We start from the raw sequence: 20,183 nt of genomic DNA on the forward strand, positions 1-20,183 counted from the left end.
TGACCAACTTAATCAGTCCTGAATAGCCAAGTTTTAACGGCCTTGCGAAATTCCAAGACAGGGTCAATCCTTCTGATTTTCGGTGCCGGCATATTACACAAATTGGCCACTGCCACTGAGAAGGCTCCCTCACCCCCATCTAGTCTTACAAAATCTGGGGAACATAACCTTCATCCTCCCTGCAGATGTCACAGCTCTTCTGGGAACAGACCAGGAGAAGGCATCCCTCAGGTATCCTGATCCGGTTGGACGCAGTGGCAGACACACTGCTGTGAAGATTATCCTCTTTCTAATCGTAAGCCCTCCCTTACAGAGTCCCTCTTCGGGAGCCGAAGGATCAACTGAGCTGCCCTATGTTTGATCATGTGCAGCTTGTTAAGGAAGTAATTGGCAGCATCTAGATAAGGGGCGTTACAATAGTCCAGGCATGAGGTAATAAGTGCCAGGACCACCAGCACCCTCAACTCCACAGGAATAAACATCAAGATTTTCCTAAGCACTTTTAGAGCCCAGTGGCAAGTCTTCACAGTTTTACTGACCTGCACCTCGAAGGTCAGTACTATATCAAAAGTCACCCCAAGATTTTTAGCTTCCTTTACTGGTGTGGGTAAAGGGCCGCACACCCCTGGCCACCAACTGCTATTCCAAATGTCACTGGTAGCACCAAAAAACATAATCTCTTTTTTGATCACAGTTTTTATTCATCCAGTTTTGTTTCATCCAGCTGCCTATCCCTGCCATACAGGCCCTAAATCCCTCTGCCATCACTGTCTAGTCTTTCCCCAATGGCACCATGATTTGTGTGTCCTCAGCACACAAAGTCACCTGAAAACCATAAGACTTTATCAAGTATGCCAACAGCATCACATACAGGTTAAACATCGTTGGACTAAGGGACAATCTCTGAGGCACGCCGCACGACCCCTGAAAAGGGGCAGCTCTAAAGTCTCCACGGCTGACTATATTAGTCCTGTTCCTGAGGAAGGAGTCCAACAATTGTAGTGCCATACGTCTTAGGCCAGCCTTTCACAGCCTACTGCCCACTAAAGATGGTGAAATGGTGTCGAAGGCTGCTGACAGACTTAGCATGCCAAGAATGACACCACTGCCCTGATCGGCCTGGCGCCTAATATAATCGGAGAGGCTGACAAAAGCACAGACTCCGTATTATGATTGTCCCTGTAGCCATGCTGTGATAAATCTAGGCACTTATTATTCCCTTGAAAGAGGGCTAATTCCTTGTTCAAAAGTTTTTCTAGTATTTTAGATGGAATTAGTAATAAAGAGGTGGGCCACAGATTTTTCAGATCATTGACATCTCCACCTGACTTCTTTTTCATTGGTGCAATGATGGCTCCTTTCGACCTCTGTGGAAAGTCTCCAGTGCCCAGCACCTGCTCATAAGTTAACTCTAATGCCTCTGCTATTACCTCTGGAGCCCTCTGTAACACTCTTGGAGGGCAAGGGTCCTCAGGTGAACCTGACCTAATTTGCATTATCAGGGAACAAAACATTTCCTGAGTAAGGGGGGGGGGGTGCTTAATGTATTTCTATTAAGGCAGTCAGGTTCCACTTCTTCCCCTCTCCCCTCCCTCCAAGGCTCTAAGGCATCAGGAAACTCAGCATGGATATTGAGGATTTTTTCCCTAAAGAAGACTCCTATTTTATCACAGAAGCCTTGTGAATTTTCCAGATCATCTTGTGAAGGAGGGGATAACAGCATCTTAACTGTTTTAAACAATTCACACAGAATGATGATAGCTTCCCTAATCTCCTGGGAGACAAAGGCCGTCTTATCTTCCTTTATAGTTCCCTTGTAACTATTCAATAACTCTCTATGTTTCAATTTATTCTCCAAACTAGGGTCTAATCTCCACCTTCTTTCTTGCCACTGACACTTTCTTTGGAGAGTTTTCAAGTCTTCGGAAACCCATAACGCCTATCTTTTACTCAATTCCTTTTTCACATTCCTAATAGGTGCTACTTAATCCAGTGCGGTTAGAAGCCAGTTATTAAAACTTGCTGCAGGTTCGATCTTACTACCCTCCACCTTCCAAAGAGTTCTCCCCAATTTATCCTCTACCATCCTTGCTGAAATATTGCCCCATTTTCTAGTCACCCAATTCCTACCCACAGTAGGAAACTTCACGGGCTTCTCGGAGAATGAGAATAGAAGCACAAAATGATCTGACCAACTAAGTGCAGGCACTCCCCCATTAGCGCTGCGTCATCGTGTGTGAAAATCCCATCAAACACGTTCACTACCGTGTGCGTCGCTGTTTTCATAATTTGGGACATCCCAAAGTCCTTCATCAAATCAAGAAAGACCATAGCATCCTTCTCTTTCTCTGATTCAAGATAGAGATTAAAATCACCGAAACATAGGAAATTATTGTTCGTAATATCAGGGCCTATGATTTGGTCCCAGTGTTATAGGAACTGGGTTTTAGGGCCTGGTGGGCGATAAACCAGTAACCCCAAAAACAACAGTAAACTTTCTTATAAAGTCTGAAAGACCCTGCTTCACAACCCTCCTTCATTAGAGTCCCTCTAACCTCCAAGGTGAAGCCCAGCACTTTGACGGAACATGATCGCCAGTCCTCCCCCTGCGTCCCTGTCTATCCAGCCTGGCAATGGCATACCCTTCTGGAACTGCCATCACCAAATCCAGGCCAGAGTCTTCCTTTGCCCATGTTCCAGTCAAAAATAAGCAGTGCAGACTACTAGCTTCCATAAGGTTGCATATCTCAGTACTGCGTTTGGACACAGACTGCGCATTAATCAAGGCAAGTTTCATTGTGTTTGTTTACCCCTCCGGTCCAGGCATCTGACTACCAAAGTTCTTGACTAGTCCTTGATATTCTCCTGGTCCCAACTCTTCCTATCACTGTCCCAGTCACAAGCAGGACAACTGAAGCGTTCTGACTCCATGAGGTCCCACTGACAGCATCCTTCCTCCCTACTAGGCGGGTATAGCTCCATCAACGTCCCCCTAAGAAACCTAGTCCTGATCATACCTACTCTGCAACCAGCAGTCTCCCTGGCTCCTGGCGTCGTAGTGGTGTAGACAGGCGCAGCCGGGCTTGTCTTATGCGCGTCTTCGGCATGCCTTTGGCACATCCATGCATCAGCGCGCTGACATCCAGGCCTGTGATCATGTGACCCTTTGTGCAAGCTACAACAACTAGCCCACAGCCCTCCCAGAACCAGTGGCAAACAATAATGGCCACCACACTGATAAAAATGGGCTCTTACAGGTCGACTTAGCTTAAAATAAAATAAAAAAAAATCCCCAAAACAGCACCAGCATAGGAATGAAAAAAAGCTCCAAATAAAATAAGCTCCAGGTAAAATACAAGTTAAGAAACGTATTGCCTGGTCGTAAGCAGTTTCACTCACCCTGACCCTAGCAGTCCAACACCCCTATGAGTGTGACCAATCGTAGTGAATTGTAAATTGAGACCAGCCTGATGAATGTTCCTTTGGCAGGGTGTTCTGTACTCACCACAATTCCTTGTTTGAGAATAGACCTATTAGAATTTAGATCAGTTTGCAAAATTAGATTCCATTCACAAAAAAGTTGGTGCACAATTTGCAACCACTTTCGAGAATGGGATGTTTAATCTTTGAATGGTTTGAACAGCTCTTCTGTTATTTTCATTGTCCCACTTTTCAAGAGTATTTTTATCTGTTAAATATTTGTTCATTCTACAGCCTTTGTTCACTCGTGTAGGAAGTTGGCTCTGTATGCACTATTTCAAAGTAAGGAATAGTATGCACAGAGTCCAAGGGTTCCCCTTAGAGGTAAGATAGTGGCAAAAAGAGATAATACTAATGCTCTATTTTGTGGTAGTGTGGTCGAGCAGTAGGCTTATCAAAGGAGTAGTGTTAAGCATTTGTTGTACATACACACAGGCAATAAATGAGGAACACACACTCAGAGACAAATCCAGCCAATAGGTTTTGTTATAGAAAACTATCTTTTCTTAGTTTATTTTAAGAACCACAGGTTCAAATTCTACATGTAATATCTCATTTGAAAGGTATTGCAGGTAAGTACTTTAGGAACTTTGAATCATTACTTTAGCATGTATACTTTTTACATAAAACACAATAAGCTGTTTTAAAAGTGGACACAGTGCAATTTTCACAGTTCCTGGGGGAGGTAAGTTTTTGTTAGTTTTGTCAGGTAAGTAAATCACTTACAAGTCTCAGGTTTGGGTCCAAGGTAGCCCACCGTTGGGGGTTCAGAGCAACCCCAAAGTTACCACACCAGCAGCTCAGGGCCGGTCAGGTGCAGAGGTCAAAGAGGTGCCCAAAACGCATAGGCTTCAATGGAGAGAAGGGGGTGCCCCGGTTCCGGTCTGGCAGCAGGTAAGTACCCGCGTCTTCGGAGGGCAGACCAGGGGGGTTTTGTAGGGCACCGGGGGGGACACAAGTCTACACAAAAAGTACACCCTCAGCGGCACTGGGGCGGCCGGGTGCAGTGTAGAAACAAGCGTCGGGTTTTCAATGGAAATCAAGGAGAGATCAAGGGATCTCTTCAGCGTTGCAGGCAGGCAAGGGGGGGGGGCTCCTCGGGGTAGCCACCACCTGGGCAAGGGAGAGGGCTTCCTGGGGGTCACTCCTGCACAGGAGTTCCGTTCCTTTAGGTGCTGGGGGCTGCGGGTGCAGGGTCTTTTCCAGCCGTCGGGAAATGGAGTTCAGGCAGTCGCGGTCAGGGGGAGCCTCGGGATTCCCTCTGCAGGCGTCGCTGTGGGGGCTCAGGGGGGACAACTTTGGTTACTCACGGACTCGGAGTCGCCGGAGGGTCCTCCCTGAGGTGTTGGTTCTCCACCAGTCGAGTCGGGGTCGCCGGGTGCAGTGTTGCAAGTCTCACGCTTCTTGCGGGGAGTTGCAGGGGTCTTTAAATCTGCTCCTTGAAACAAAGTTGCAGTTCTTTTGGAGCAGTGCCGCTGTCCTCGGGAGTTTCTTGGTCTCTTGGAAGCAGGGCAGTCCTCTGAGGATTCAGAGGTCGCTGGTCCTGGAGAAAGCGTCGCTGGAGCAGGGTTCTTTAGAAGGCAGGAGACAGGCCGGTAGGACTGGGGCCAAAGCAGTTGGTGTCTTCTTTCTTCTTCTGCAGGGGTTTTCAGCTCAGCAGTCTTCTTCTTCGGTAAGTTGCAGGAATCTAAATTCTTAGGTTCAGGGAAGCCCTTAAATACTAAATTTAAGGGCATGTTTAGGTCTGGGGGGTTAGTAGCCAATGGCTACTAGCCCTGAGGGTGGGTACACCCTCTTTGTGCCTCCTCCCAAGGGGAGGGGGTCACATCCCTAATCCTATTGGGGAATCCTCCATCTGCAAGATGGAGGATTTCTAAAAGTTAGAGTCACCTCAGCTCAGGACACCTTAGGGGCTGTCCTGACTGACCAGTGACTCCTCCTTGTTATTCTCATTATTTCCTCCGGCCTTGCCGCCAAAAGTGGGGGCCGTGGCCGGAGGGGGCGGGCAACTCCACTAGCTGGAGTGTCCTGCGGTGCTGGAACAAAGGGGTGAGCCGTTGAGGCTCACCGCCAGGTGTTACAGCTCCTGCCTGGGGGAGGTGTTAGCATCTCCACCCAGTGCAGGCTTTGTTACTGGCCTCAGAGTGACAAAGGCACTCTCCCCATGGGGCCAGCAACATGTCTCGGTTGTGGCAGGCTGCTGGAACCAGTCAGCCTACACTGAACAATTGGGTAAAATACAGGGGGCATCTCTAAGATGCTCTCTGTGTGCATTTTTTAATAAATCCAACACTGGCATCAGTGTGGGTTTATTATTCTGAGAAGTTTGATACTAAACTTCCCAGTATTCAGTGTAGCCATTATGGAGCTGTGGAGTTCGTTTTTGACAGACTCCCAGCCCATATACTCTTATGGCTACCCTGCACTTACAGTGTCTAAGGTTTTGCTTAGACACTGTAGGGGCATAGTGCTCATGCACATATGCCCTCACCTGTGGTATAGTGCACCCTGCCTTAGGGCTGTAAGGCCTACTAGAGGGGTGACTTACCTATGCCACAGGCAGTGGGAGGTTGGCCTGGCACCCTGAGGGGAGTGCCATGTCGACTTAGTCATTTTCTCCCCACCAGCACACACAAGCTGGCAAGCAGTGTGTCTGTGCTGAGTGAGGGGTCCCTAGGGTGGCATAAGACATGCTGCAGCCCTTAGAGACTTTCCCTGGCATCAGGGCCCTTGGTACTAGGGGTACCAGTTACAAGGGACTTACCTAGGTGCCAGGGTTGTGCCAATTGTGGAAACAATGGTACATTTTAGGTGAAAGAACACTGGTGCTGGGGCCTGGTTAGCAGGGTCCCAGCACACTTCTCAGTCAAGTCAGCATCAGTATCAGGCAAAAAGTGGGGGGTAACTGCAACAGGGAACCATTTCTTTACAACTCGTGTGGCCTGATTGACAACAGAATATGAATGGAGTAGGCTTACTTCTTTGTGTGGAGTGAATTTCGGATGTATTTTGAAATTCACAAAGATGTGCTGAAGTACGCTTGGGATACAAGCATGGTTGCATGTTCTCTAGAGTACTCCTAGGTAATTTAATTCAATACCCATTAACAAAAATGTTAAGGTATTGCCAGCTATCTAAATTTACACAATGTTTGTTTTCATGTTGGGAAATATCTTGTATGAATGCAATTGCACTATATAATTTTATGTTTTTTCATTTGGAAAATATTCCTTGTTCTTAAACTCCCTCTCAATTTTGGGCATGTATCCATATTATTCCCACTGAGGAAACAGATTAGAACTTTTTCCAGAGTAACATGGTGTAAAGAAATGGCTCCCTGTTGCAGTTACCCCCCACTTTTTGCCTGATACTGATGCTGACTTGACTGAGAAGTGTGCTGGGACCCTGCTAACCAGGCCCCAGCACCAGTGTTCTTTCACCTAAAATGTACCATTGATCCCACAATTGGCACACCCTGGCATCCAGATAAGTCCCTTGTAACTGGTACCTCTGGTACCAAGGGCCCTGATGCCAGGGAAGGTCTCTAAGGGCTGCAGCATGCATTATGCCACCCTAGAGACCCCTCACTCAGCACAGCCACACTGCTTACAAGCCTGTGTGTGCTAGTGAGAACAAAATGAGTAAGTCGACATGGCACTCCCCTCAGGGTGCCATGCCAGCCTCTCACTGCCTATGCAGTATAGATAAGACACCCCTCTAGCAGGCCTTACAGCCCTAAGGCAGGGTGCACTATACCATAGGTGAGGGTACCAGTGCATGAGCACTGTGCCCCTACAGTGTCTAAGCAAAACCTTAGACATTGTAAGTGCAGGGTAGCCATAAGAGTATATGGTCTGGGAGTCTGTTTTACACGAACTCCACAGCACCATAATGGCTACACTGAAAACTGGGAAGTTTGGTATCAAACTTCTCAGCACAATAAATGCACACCGATGCCAGTGTACATTTTATTGTAAAATACACCACAGAGGGCACCTTAGAGGTGCCCCCTGAAACTTAACCGACTGTCTGTGTAGGCTGACTAGTTCCAGCAGCCTGCCACACCAGAGACATGTTGCTGGCCCCATGGGGAGAGTGCCTTTGTCACTCTGAGGCCAGTAACAAAGCCTGCACTGGGTGGAGATGCTAACACCTCCCCCAGGCAGGAACTGTAACACCTGGCGGTGAGCCTCAAAGGCTCACCCCTTTGTCACAGCCCAGCAGGGCACTCAAGCTTAGTGGAGTTGCCCGCCCCCTCCGGCCACGGCCCCCACTTTTGGCGGCAAGGCTGGAGGGAACAAAGAAAGCAACAAGGAGGAGTCACTGGCCAGTCAGGACAGCCCCTAAGGTGTCCTGAGCTGAGGTGACTCTAACTTTTAGAAATCCTCCATCTTGCAGATGGAGGATTCCCCCAATAGGGTTAGGATTGTGACCCCCTCCCCTTGGGAGGAGGCATAAAGAGGGTGTACCCACCCTCAGGGCTAGTAGCCATTGGCTACTAACCCCCCAGACCTAAACACGCCCTTAAATTTAGTATTTAAGGGCTCCCCTGAACCCTAGAAAATTAGATTCCTGCAACTACAAGAAGAAGGACTGCCTAGCTGAAAACCCCTGCAGCGGAAGACCAGAAGACGACAACTGCCTTGGCTCCAGAAACTCACCGGCCTGTCTCCTGCCTTCCAAAGATCCTGCTCCAGCGACGCCTTCCAAAGGGACCAGCGACCTCGACATCCTCTGAGGACTGCCCCTGCTTCGAAAAGACAAGAAACTCCCGAGGACAGCGGACCTGCTCCAAGAAAAGCTGCAACTTTGTTTCCAGCAGCTTTAAAGAACCCTGCAAGCTCCCCGCAAGAAGCGTGAGACTTGCAACACTGCACCCGGCGACCCCGACTCGGCTGGTGGCGATCCAACACCTCAGGAGGGACCCCAGGACTACTCTGATACTGTGAGTACCAAAACCTGTCCCCCCTGAGCCCCCACAGCGCCGCCTGCAGAGGGAATCCCGAGGCTTCCCCTGACCGCGACTCTTTGAACCTAAAGTCCCGACGCCTGGGAGAGACCCTGCACCCGCAGCCCCCCGGACCTGAAGGACCGGACTTTCACTGGAGAAGTGACCCCCAGGAGTCCCTCTCCCTTGCCCAAGTGGAGGTTTCCCCGAGGAATCCCCCCCTTGCCTGCCTGCAGCGCTGAAGAGATCCCGAGATCTCTCATAGACTAACATTACAAACCCGACGCCTGTTCCTACACTGCACCCGGCCGCCCCCGCGCTGCTGAGGGTGAAATTTCTGTGTGGACTTGTGTCCCCCCCGGTGCCCTACAAAACCCCCCTGGTCTGCCCTCCGAAGACGCGGGTACTTACCTGCAAGCAGACCGGAACCGGGGCACCCCCTTCTCTCCATTCTAGCCTATGTGTTTTGGGCACCACTTTGAACTCTGCACCTGACCGGCCCTGAGCTGCTGGTGTGGTGACTTTGGGGTTGCTCTAAACCCCCAACGGTGGGCTACCTTGGACCAAGAACTGAACCCTGTAAGTGTCTTACTTACCTGGTAAAACTAACAAAAACTTACCTCCCCCAGGAACTGTGAAAATTGCACTGTGTCCACTTTTAAAACAGCTATTTGTCAATAACTTGAAAAGTATACATGCAATTTTGATGATTTGAAGTTCCTAAAGTACTTACCTGCAATACCTTTCGAATGAGATATTACATGTAGAATTTGAACCTGTGGTTCTTAAAATAAACTAAGAAAAGATATTTTTCTATATAAAAACCTATTGGCTGGATTTGTCTCTGAGTGTGTGTACCTCATTTATTGTCTATGTGTATGTACAACAAATGCTTAACACTACTCCTTGGATAAGCCTACTGCTCGACCACACTACCACAAAATAGAGCATTAGTATTATCTATTTTTACCACTATTTTACCTCTAAGGGGAACCCTTGGACTCTGTGCATGCTATTCCTTACTTTGAAATAGCACATACAGAGCCAACTTCTTACATTGGTGGATCAGCGGTGGGGTACAAGACTTTGCATTTGCTGGACTACTCAGCCAATACCTGATCACACGACAAATTCCAAAATTGTCATTAGAAATTGATTTTTTGCAATTTGAAAAGTTTTCTAAATTCTTAAAAGACCTGCTAGGGCCTTGTGTTAGATCCTGTTTAGCATTTCTTTTAGAGTTTAAAAGTTTGTAAAAGTTTGAATTAGATTCTAGAACCAGTTGTAGATTCTTAAAAAGTATTCCAACTTTTAGAAGCAAAATGTCTAGCACAGATGTGACTGTGGTGGAACTCGACACCACACCTTACCTCCATCTTAAGATGAGGGAGCTAAGGTCACTCTGTAAAATAAAGAAAATAACAATGGGCCCCAAACCTACCAAAATACAGCTCCAGGAGCTTTTGGCAGAGTTTGAAAAGGCCAACCCCTCTGAGGGTAGCAACTCAGAGGAAGAGGATAGTGACTTGGAGGAAAATTCCCCCCTACCAGTCCTATCTAGGGAGAACAGGGTCCCTCAAACCCTGACTCCAAAAATAATAGTCAGAGATGCTGGTTCCCTCACAGGAGAGACCAACACCTCTGAAATCACTGAGGATAACTCCAGTGAAGATGACCCCCTGTTAGCCAGGATGGTCAAAAGATTGACTTTGGAAAAGCAGCTCCTAGCCATAGAAAGGGAAAGAAAAGAGATGGGCCTAGGTCCCATCGATGGTGGCAGCAACTTAAATAGGGTCAGAGATTCTCCTGACATCCTAAAAATCCCCAAAGGGATTGTAACAAAATATGAAGATGGTGATGACATCACCAAATGGTTCACAGCTTTTGAGAGGGCTTGTGTAACCAGAAAAGTAAACAGATCTCACTGGGGTGCTCTCCTTTGGGAAATGTTCACTGGAAAGTGTAGGGATAGACTCCTCACACTCTCTGGAAAAGATGCAGAATCTTATGACCTCATGAAGGGTACCCTGATTGAGGGCTTTGGATTCTCCACTGAGGAGTATAGAATTAGATTCAGGGGGGCTCAAAAATCCTCGAGCCAGACCTGGGTTGACTTTGTAGACTACTCAGTAAAAACACTAGATGGTTGGTTAACTGGAAATGAAGTGTGTGACTATGTTGGGCTTTATAATTTGTTTATGAAAGAACACATTTTAAGTAACTGCTTCAATGAAAAGTTGCATCAGTATCTGGTAGACCTAGGTCCAATTTCTCCCCAAGAATTGGGAAAGAAGGCAGACCACTGGGTCAAGACTAGGGTAACCAAAACTTCCACTGGGGGTGACCAAAAGAAAGGGGTTACAAAAACTCCCCAGGAGAAAGTGGGTGACACTAGAAACAAAGAAAAAGAGTCCTCTGTAGGCCCCCAAAAACCAGAACAGGTGGGTGGGCCCCAAGACACAACCCAAAACAAAGGTGGGTACCAGGGTAAGAACTGGGATGCCACTAAGGCATGGTGCCACAACTGTAAACAGTCTGGGCACCACACCAAGGACACTTCTTGTCCCAAAAACAAACCCCAGAACAAGATTCCAGGGGTAACCAGTGTAGCCATGGGAGATGACTCCTCAGATGAGGAGGTCTTCATAGCCTTCAACTGGAAACAGGGCCCAACAGGTGAGTTGGAGATTCCAGCGGGAAGTAGACACTTCCACCACCTACTGGTGAATGGAATCCCAACCACTGCCCTGAGAGACACTTGTGCCAGTCACACTATTGTGCATGACAGGCTGGTGCTCTCAAACCAGTACATCCCAGGTGAGACTGCCAGGGTAAGAGTTAGCCTAGACAGGGTCACTAAGAGGCCTGTGGCTTTAGTGCCCATAGAAGTGGGTGGCACTCTTAGCTGGAGAAGGGTAGTAGTCAGTACAGACCTCCCCCTTGATTGTCTCCTTGGAAATGACTACCCAGAGGTTAGTCAGAGCCCAAGAGAGGAACTGGTCCAGTGCCAGTCCTCTCCCAAGGATTCTGGAAGTCCTGCCTCTGCAGTAAATGCAAGCAGGCCCCAGAAGAAGAAGAAAAGAAAACAGAGTAGGAAGGGTGGACAACCTTTAGCCAAGGTTACAGCAAGCCAAGGAGATTCTGCTCCAGTAGGGGAGAACTCCAAAAATGGCCCTGATAAAGTCCAACCTGACCCACAAGAAGTCCTGGCTAGTCAGGCAACTGTTAAACCTGAGTGGGTGGCTCCTCAGCTAACAGAAGAAAGAGTGGAAGAAGGGTGTTTACTACAAGATGTGGTAACCCCCCACTCTAATACAGCAGACAGGCAACCTGAACCCAAAGAAGCCTGTAACTTAGCCCCTTCCCTTTTAGGTGAAGAGCTAAAGGTGTGGTTCTGGGCACTGACAGCTGTCAGTGGCCTCTGCTGGGTGTTAGCCTTTATGGCTGCACTATCCTTAGCATGGTGGTCTGACCCCATGCCAAATAGCAAGTTAGGCCCCCTGACCCTATTGGTCATGGTGGGGTTACTCCAGCTCTGGGTAACCTCTTTGGGTAAGCTAGGGGTAACCCTGGCCAAGATAAGGTTAGCAGAGGTGGATACCTCTAAGACCAAAATAGAAAGAATGGGTGGAGACATTGAAGAGGCAGACAAGAGGCAATTCAGACTAGGTCCTATCACTGTGGAAGTGGGTCAGTTCCCCAAAGGGAATGACCTGAACAGAAGGATGTAAGGCAGAGTAGGCCCTGCAACTAACCAGCCTATTTCTCCTACTCTTCCTCGCCTGACAGACTAGGAAGACTCTCCCAGCTTGGGCTGAGTCTCCTGGCCTGTGGGCTGGGGGGGGCTTGTGTAAAGAAATGGCTCCCTGTTGCAGTTACCCCCCACTTTTTGCCTGATACTGATGCTGACTTGACTGAGAAGTGTGCTGGGACCCTGCTAACCAGGCCCCAGCACCAGTGTTCTTTCACCTAAAATGTACCATTGATCCCACAATTGGCACACCCTGGCATCCAGATAAGTCCCTTGTAACTGGTACCTCTGGTACCAAGGGCCCTGATGCCAGGGAAGGTCTCTAAGGGCTGCAGCATGCATTATGCCACCCTAGAGACCCCTCACTCAGCACAGCCACACTGCTTACAAGCCTGTGTGTGCTAGTGAGAACAAAATGAGTAAGTCGACATGGCACTCCCCTCAGGGTGCCATGCCAGCCTCTCACTGCCTATGCAGTATAGATAAGACACCCCTCTAGCAGGCCTTACAGCCCTAAGGCAGGGTGCACTATACCATAGGTGAGGGTACCAGTGCATGAGCACTGTGCCCCTACAGTGTCTAAGCAAAACCTTAGACATTGTAAGTGCAGGGTAGCCATAAGAGTATATGGTCTGGGAGTCTGTTTTACACGAACTCCACAGCACCATAATGGCTACACTGAAAACTGGGAAGTTTGGTATCAAACTTCTCAGCACAATAAATGCACACCGATGCCAGTGTACATTTTATTGTAAAATACACCACAGAGGGCACCTTAGAGGTGCCCCCTGAAACTTAACCGACTGTCTGTGTAGGCTGACTAGTTCCAGCAGCCTGCCACACCAGAGACATGTTGCTGGCCCCATGGGGAGAGTGCCTTTGTCACTCTGAGGCCAGTAACAAAGCCTGCACTGGGTGGAGATGCTAACACCTCCCCCAGGCAGGAGCTGTAACACCTGGCGGTGAGCCTCAAAGGCTCACCCCTTTGTCACAGCCCAGCAGGGCACTCAAGCTTAGTGGAGTTGCCCGCCCCCTCCGGCCACGGCCCCCACTTTTGGCGGCAAGGCTGGAGGGAACAAAGAAAGCAACAAGGAGGAGTCACTGGCCAGTCAGGACAGCCCCTAAGGTGTCCTGAGCTGAGGTGACTCTAACTTTTAGAAATCCTCCATCTTGCAGATGGAGGATTCCCCCAATAGGGTTAGGATTGTGACCCCCTCCCCTTGGGAGGAGGCATAAAGAGGGTGTACCCACCCTCAGGGCTAGTAGCCATTGGCTACTAACCCCCCAGACCTAAACACGCCCTTAAATTTAGTATTTAAGGGCTCCCCTGAACCCTAGAAAATTAGATTCCTGCAACTACAAGAAGAAGGACTGCCTAGCTGAAAACCCCTGCAGCGGAAGACCAGAAGACGACAACTGCCTTGGCTCCAGAAACTCACCGGCCTGTCTCCTGCCTTCCAAAGATCCTGCTCCAGCGACGCCTTCCAAAGGGACCAGCGACCTCGACATCCTCTGAGGACTGCCCCTGCTTCGAAAAGACAAGAAACTCCCGAGGACAGCGGACCTGCTCCAAGAAAAGCTGCAACTTTGTTTCCAGCAGCTTTAAAGAACCCTGCAAGCTCCCCGCAAGAAGCGTGAGACTTGCAACACTGCACCCGGCGACCCCGACTCGGCTGGTGGCGATCCAACACCTCAGGAGGGACCCCAGGACTACTCTGATACTGTGAGTACCAAAACCTGTCCCCCCTGAGCCCCCACAGCGCCGCCTGCAGAGGGAATCCCGAGGCTTCCCCTGACCGTGACTCTTTGAACCTAAAGTCCCGACGCCTGGGAGAGACCCTGCACCCGCAGCCCCCCGGACCTGAAGGACCGGACTTTCACTGGAGAAGTGACCCCCAGGAGTCCCTCTCCCTTGCCCAAGTGGAGGTTTCCCCGAGGAATCCCCCCCTTGCCTGCCTGCAGCGCTGAAGAGATCCCGAGATCTCTCATAGACTAACATTACAAACCCGACGCCTGTTCCTACACTGCACCCGGCCGCCCCCGCGCTGCTGAGGGTGAAATTTCTGTGTGGACTTGTGTCCCCCCCGGTGCCCTACAAAACCCCCCTGGTCTGCCCTCCGAAGACGCGGGTACTTACCTGCAAGCAGACCGGAACCGGGGCACCCCCTTCTCTCCATTCTAGCCTATGTGTTTTGGGCACCACTTTGAACTCTGCACCTGACCGGCCCTGAGCTGCTGGTGTGGTGACTTTGGGGTTGCTCTAAACCCCCAACGGTGGGCTACCTTGGACCAAGAACTGAACCCTGTAAGTGTCTTACTTACCTGGTAAAACTAACAAAAACTTACCTCCCCCAGGAACTGTGAAAATTGCACTGTGTCCACTTTTAAAACAGCTATTTGTCAATAACTTGAAAAGTATACATGCAATTTTGATGATTTGAAGTTCCTAAAGTACTTACCTGCAATACCTTTCGAATGAGATATTACATGTAGAATTTGAACCTGTGGTTCTTAAAATAAACTAAGAAAAGATATTTTTCTATATAAAAACCTATTGGCTGGATTTGTCTCTGAGTGTGTGTACCTCATTTATTGTCTATGTGTATGTACAACAAATGCTTAACACTACTCCTTGGATAAGCCTACTGCTCGACCACACTACCACAAAATAGAGCATTAGTATTATCTATTTTTACCACTATTTTACCTCTAAGGGGAACCCTTGGACTCTGTGCATGCTATTCCTTACTTTGAAATAGCACATACAGAGCCAACTTCCTACACATGGCCTAAAGGTAAGTTTGGGATGACCCCAAAACAAGTATTTCCATGGCATCCCCCCTAGAATGCTGACTCTCAGCAATCCCCACACAAGGGAGAAGATTTACCCTCATGAAAAAGTATGACTGAGTTTATCTTTGTACGACTGAAAACAACTATTAGTGACAAAATGATTTATACCAATAGAAAAAGATAATTTGCATATGTAAGTTTAAATGTTATTTGGCTACCTTTGTGGAGAATGAGGGCAGCAGGAAACACTTTCCTACGGGAGAACATGCTCACGTGTTTTAAAGTCGACAAGTTCTCCACCATTTCCAGTCCGGTTCAGCTGCTTATCTTCACCTATCCAGATTATACAACTCTTAGACAACTCTTGCCAGAAACATGTTTCATTTTGGGTGTGTAAAATTCATCCAAGTTATCTGTACGTTGTGACCAGTGACAGCCACCAAGGACTTCCATCCTGGGATGCTGCAGTATTGCTGCCACAGGTCCTGTGCTTCAAATTAAAAGTAGTCTCTACCCACTTTCCTTGCAGACATCAACGAATGTGCTTTGAATTCAGAGATTTGCCCGAATGGCATCTGTGAGAACCTGCGTGGCAGTTACCGCTGCATCTGCAACCTGGGCTACGAGTCTGACACTACTGGCAAGAATTGTGTTGGTGAGTCATAAACTAAATAATGTTGCAGCATATGTGTGTCAACCTATTACAAGACAAAGATATGCTCCAAATATGTTAGCATATGTTTCCAACTCAATATGGCCGAATGGAGATACCAAGCTAAATATGAATAAAATGATAGCATACAACATTCCATAAGAAAATGCTTTGAATGTGTTCCTTCTTATTTGGCCATTGAAAGTTGAAGATAAGTTGTGCAAACGGCTATGCAGTTTTTGTGTGCAGGGGTTGAATTGTTCTTAATATTAGCCAGTGAGACTGATCTACACCTTAGACAGCTTTGTTGGTGTGAAATTGTAGTCTTAAAATAATTCCTGGAACTGGCTAGTAAATCAAATTCGCCAATTGCATAACTTGTTTTTATGACTTCAGAAATGACCAGCTTTATTGAAAGATGAAATTTAACAATCTGTCTGTGAATGTGAAAGGCTGATATGACTAGGAAATAGAGCAAGTGTTCTTTCACTCTGAACAGCTTAGGATGGTCATTTTTAAAAGTAGGAATGGTCATTGTGTTCCATCCAGAGCGCAAGTTGACTGCAAGTCCTTGGAAATTGGTAACTCACACTAGGGTTTCACCATTGCAATGTACATTAAAATGAAAAAAATCAGTGACATCAGGTTCCAGTTTGTAAATTGGAATGTTGATTGATCATTTCAAAAGTTACTTCCTGTGTTACAGGAGATCCTTAGTTGAAATGTTAGGAATGTAATTCAGATTCCTAGATTTTCTGACATGTGGTTTTCCACTTTCAACTCTAAAGCTTTTGTTTGAAGTTAAGTAAATCTTCCCAAAGATGTTACACTTTTTTCACACTTGTAATGACAGGAAAGAACCTTATCCTCCTTAGGCAGCCATGTTGTCTCAAGTTAAAATAAATTGCTCCTTGTTGCAACAGAAATCACACAATCTTGTTAATGATAATTCTTGGAGTAATGATTAATTTCTGAAGTGCTACCAAAATGCTTCCAAAAATATATACTCTAATTATTTCAACTTTTGCATCTGGCTATATAACACAAGCCTGTTTTCCACTTTCTTCTGTAACTGTGTCTGTAACCATTTGTGTCTCTTGTCTAGATGTGGATGAGTGTGCGGTGAACCGGTTGCTGTGCGACAACGGTTTGTGTCGCAATACACCCGGAAGTTACACATGCACCTGCCCCAAGGGCTACGTCTTCAGGACAGAAACAGACACCTGTGAAGGTAAGCCTCTATGGGTGTCTGCGCTACATCTCTGGCGCATTCCTAGTTAAGACCTCACTGCTTCCTTATTTGCTAGAAAACAATTAGACGCAGTCTTAGAATAAGAGTTCTTTACACTTTTTATCTAGTCTTTGGACCTCTAAATTGGATTACTCAATGGGCAAGACATTTTACAAACTTAGCTTCTGACAGAGGGGTGTTTAATATATATCTTGTGAGCCAGGATCCAGGCCAAATTATCAGGATAGCCTCTGGCGTTTTAGGTGAATTCAAATGATCTCATGTGGTTACCCTCTGCATGTGGAATGGACCCAAGCCACCTGGATGTATGTTTCTCTACCTTAAGGTTCAACAGTCGTATATATAAACCACATTCATGCCTGCCAATTTTACCCTGGTTCCAGGCAGTTTTGCAACATGTAGGGCAATTCTGCTGTCACATTTACATCACAGACCAGCGCTAAATGTCCTCCATGAACCAAGCGTGAAGACGTTTGCCTGCTTGGCATTCGAGTTTTTATGGTACTTAATCAAATTCACTAAGTAGCAGTTTATTTTGGTTAAATAAAAAAAATGAGTGTACTCTTGTGCAAGGAGTTTTCCATTTGCACATCAAAACTACTATTAGTTTTAGCTGCAAGCGAATGTCATGCCTTGCATGGCGATGTGGGCCGTGAAAATCCTGTGACATTACCCACATGTAAACAATGCGGGCGATGGTGTCTGTGACCTGACAGCTAAATGGGTTTATGGCGACAAGCTCAAGGTTCTCGTGGGAGCACCATCTTAGAAAAGGCCCCCAAAACAGCACCAGGGTTTTACGGATATGTTGGACGGTTCTGACTTAGATGGAGAGAGTTGGGCTTGTTCCGTTACCGATGGGCTTGTGGACCATCCTCATCAATTAAAATGAGCCCCTAGCTGTACATGTAGCTGCAGAAAAAGTTTTTGGAGTAATGTTTAATTTGGAAGGTAGTTTGGTTTAACCCTAAAGGTATATTAGGCTCGTTAAGGGTTGGCTCATATTTAATGCAGAGATAACTGATGGCTGAAATCTCTGATTCGAGCTGGTACGCCCACACTGATTTCTTGCAATTACACGTTTTCTCCCTGGAATTGAGAAAATTGCAAAGACTAAGCCACACCGGGTCCTCTAACGGGTATTTCTCTTCATTCCAGGCAAAAACATGGACATTGTTCACCTTTTCTAAGTGGGTAGAAAGTCCTGCAGGACAAAGCAGCCCCTGCGGTGTGGTCTGAGCCATAGGTTTCTGGCTGGCTGTGGTGTGTATAGGGAGCATTGTCTGCTCCTCACGCACCCATGGTACTGCTTGGGTCAGACAGGCTGGGCTGTCTGAATGCTGCCTGCAGAAGGGTAATGAGGTCCAGTGTCCCTGTGACTGGAATTTTTGGATATGGAATTTGTAGACCTGATAGTTCAGAGTTCAGAAACACGATTAACTGTGAGTGACATAATTCAACCTAGAGCTTTTACTCTGGGGAACTTGCACCAATTCTTACTAGCATCCCTCTGGACAAAATCCACTAGTACACTCATGTGAATGGAAATGGAGGGAAATAATCTCCATAACCGAAGGGAAATAAAGAAATTCAGCAGTGAAAATGGTAAGAGACAGAAGAAGGAAGCAGCAGAAGAAAAGAAAGCAGAATGAATAATCAATGAATGAAAACAAACGATAGAAAAAAAAACGAAAAAAAAAACTGCGTTTGTCAATATTATCAGGGATCGTGTATTGCTTACTGGCAATTCTTAGTACTGTTAATTGGGCCAGTTACTTATTAGCAGAATTAATTTCTTTGATATTCACCATTACCTTTTCTTTCTTTGTACATTTTCACTAGTTTTGTCAGTTTCTTTTATATTGCAAGATACCATAATTGTCTCCTGCCTGTGAATTACTATCAAGTTTGATGTCAATAAATTTGGGTGTCCACTACCTTTGGCCTGCAAGTGGTATAAAAAAAATCTAATTTCTTTTCACAGATATCAATGAGTGCGCATCTAATCCATGTGTGAACGGGGTCTGTAGAAACAATGCTGGCTCCTTTGTCTGTGAATGCTCCCTGGGAAGCAAAGTTGACTCCACAGGAACCATCTGTGTAGGTAAGGTCGCCCTCCTCCTGAGGCTGGAAGTTTGGGGTCCTTCAGAATGTGTCCACTGTTAACTAGGGTGCCATATGCAGGCACAAGAGAATCATGAGTTGGGAGGGTTGAGGGTGCAGTCCTGAATATTCATCCAGCCTAGGCCATACGCTGTGATCTTGGAGAATAAACCGTTCTAGAACATATCAAAATTGTCCCTGTTTTGGATCCTTTACACGTTGAAAGATGGGACTCCTAATACATTATTGTGTTTCTTCCCACTGCAGACAGCATGAAGGGAACGTGCTGGCTGAACAGTCAAGATGGCCGCTGTGAAGTGAACATCAATGGAGCTACCTTGAAGTCTGAATGTTGTGCAACCCTGGGAGCTGCCTGGGGCAGTCCCTGTGAACGCTGTGAAATTGGTAATGCAACTCTTCCATACACCTGGTATATCAGTTGGGGGGTACCTGAGCTTCTCTTAGCTGTGGGCAAAGTCTAGGGAGTACGTCTATGCCGCAGAAGCTTGTAAATGCAGGAAAATGCACAGATGGGTCAATGTTTTTCAAACTCTGAGTAGACGTGTCCTCTCATTACTCCACACTCTGTGAATTACAGCATAATTAAATCAAGTAAAATAATGCCTCAGCAGGTGGGCCGTTGCTCATGTTTTCTAAGAAAGAAATCAAGTAACACAATTGGATAGAACAATAATACCATACATTTTTAGGCTGCAACATGTTTATCCTATTTGAATTGCATCCTGCTCAAAACTCTGTCTGTAATACCTGAGCTTTGTAGAGGTTTGGAAAACTTCAACCTTTTCTTAAGGCTTCCAGTGCTGCACAGTGATGTTAAAATCCCTTTTCCGCATTGACACTGGTCATAGGTTATACAATGGAATCCCGTGTGGGCCAGGTAAACATTATTGCTATTCATGGGCTTAGATTATCAGATGGCAAAGCATTCAGAAAACCTCTGCTGGACCTTTGCACAATTCCCACATACACATCTTGTTGCTGGGGAGTCAGAAAACCCCTGGGTGCTGTTCCAGACCATAAAGTAAGGGATATTCCCTGTCACAGACTACCATATCCTGCCTCAATGGGACATATCATGTAACACCTCCTATCATATTTACAGCTGTTCCTCGCTTGTATGTGTTTTAGTGCTGCTCTATTGATTTACATGGGGTCAGAAAAGACATACTCCTAATCACCTTTA

General features: G+C 46.9%; 1 protein-coding gene across 1 annotated transcript in view; it reads left to right on the forward strand.

The window, feature by feature from the left end:
• Positions 1-20,183, forward strand: part of LOC138267693 (fibrillin-2-like) — a 367,800-nt gene that overhangs the window by 212,239 nt on the left and 135,378 nt on the right. Inside the window, exons 17-20 of the mRNA XM_069216842.1 lie at positions 15,502-15,627; positions 16,730-16,855; positions 18,861-18,980; positions 19,247-19,384. Coding sequence (XP_069072943.1) covers positions 15,502-15,627; positions 16,730-16,855; positions 18,861-18,980; positions 19,247-19,384 — 510 coding nt within the window. The remainder of the gene's footprint in view (positions 1-15,501; positions 15,628-16,729; positions 16,856-18,860; positions 18,981-19,246; positions 19,385-20,183) is intronic.

Source organism: Pleurodeles waltl, chromosome 12, assembly GCF_031143425.1.
Source record: "Pleurodeles waltl isolate 20211129_DDA chromosome 12, aPleWal1.hap1.20221129, whole genome shotgun sequence".
NCBI lineage: Eukaryota > Metazoa > Chordata > Amphibia > Caudata > Salamandridae > Pleurodeles > Pleurodeles waltl.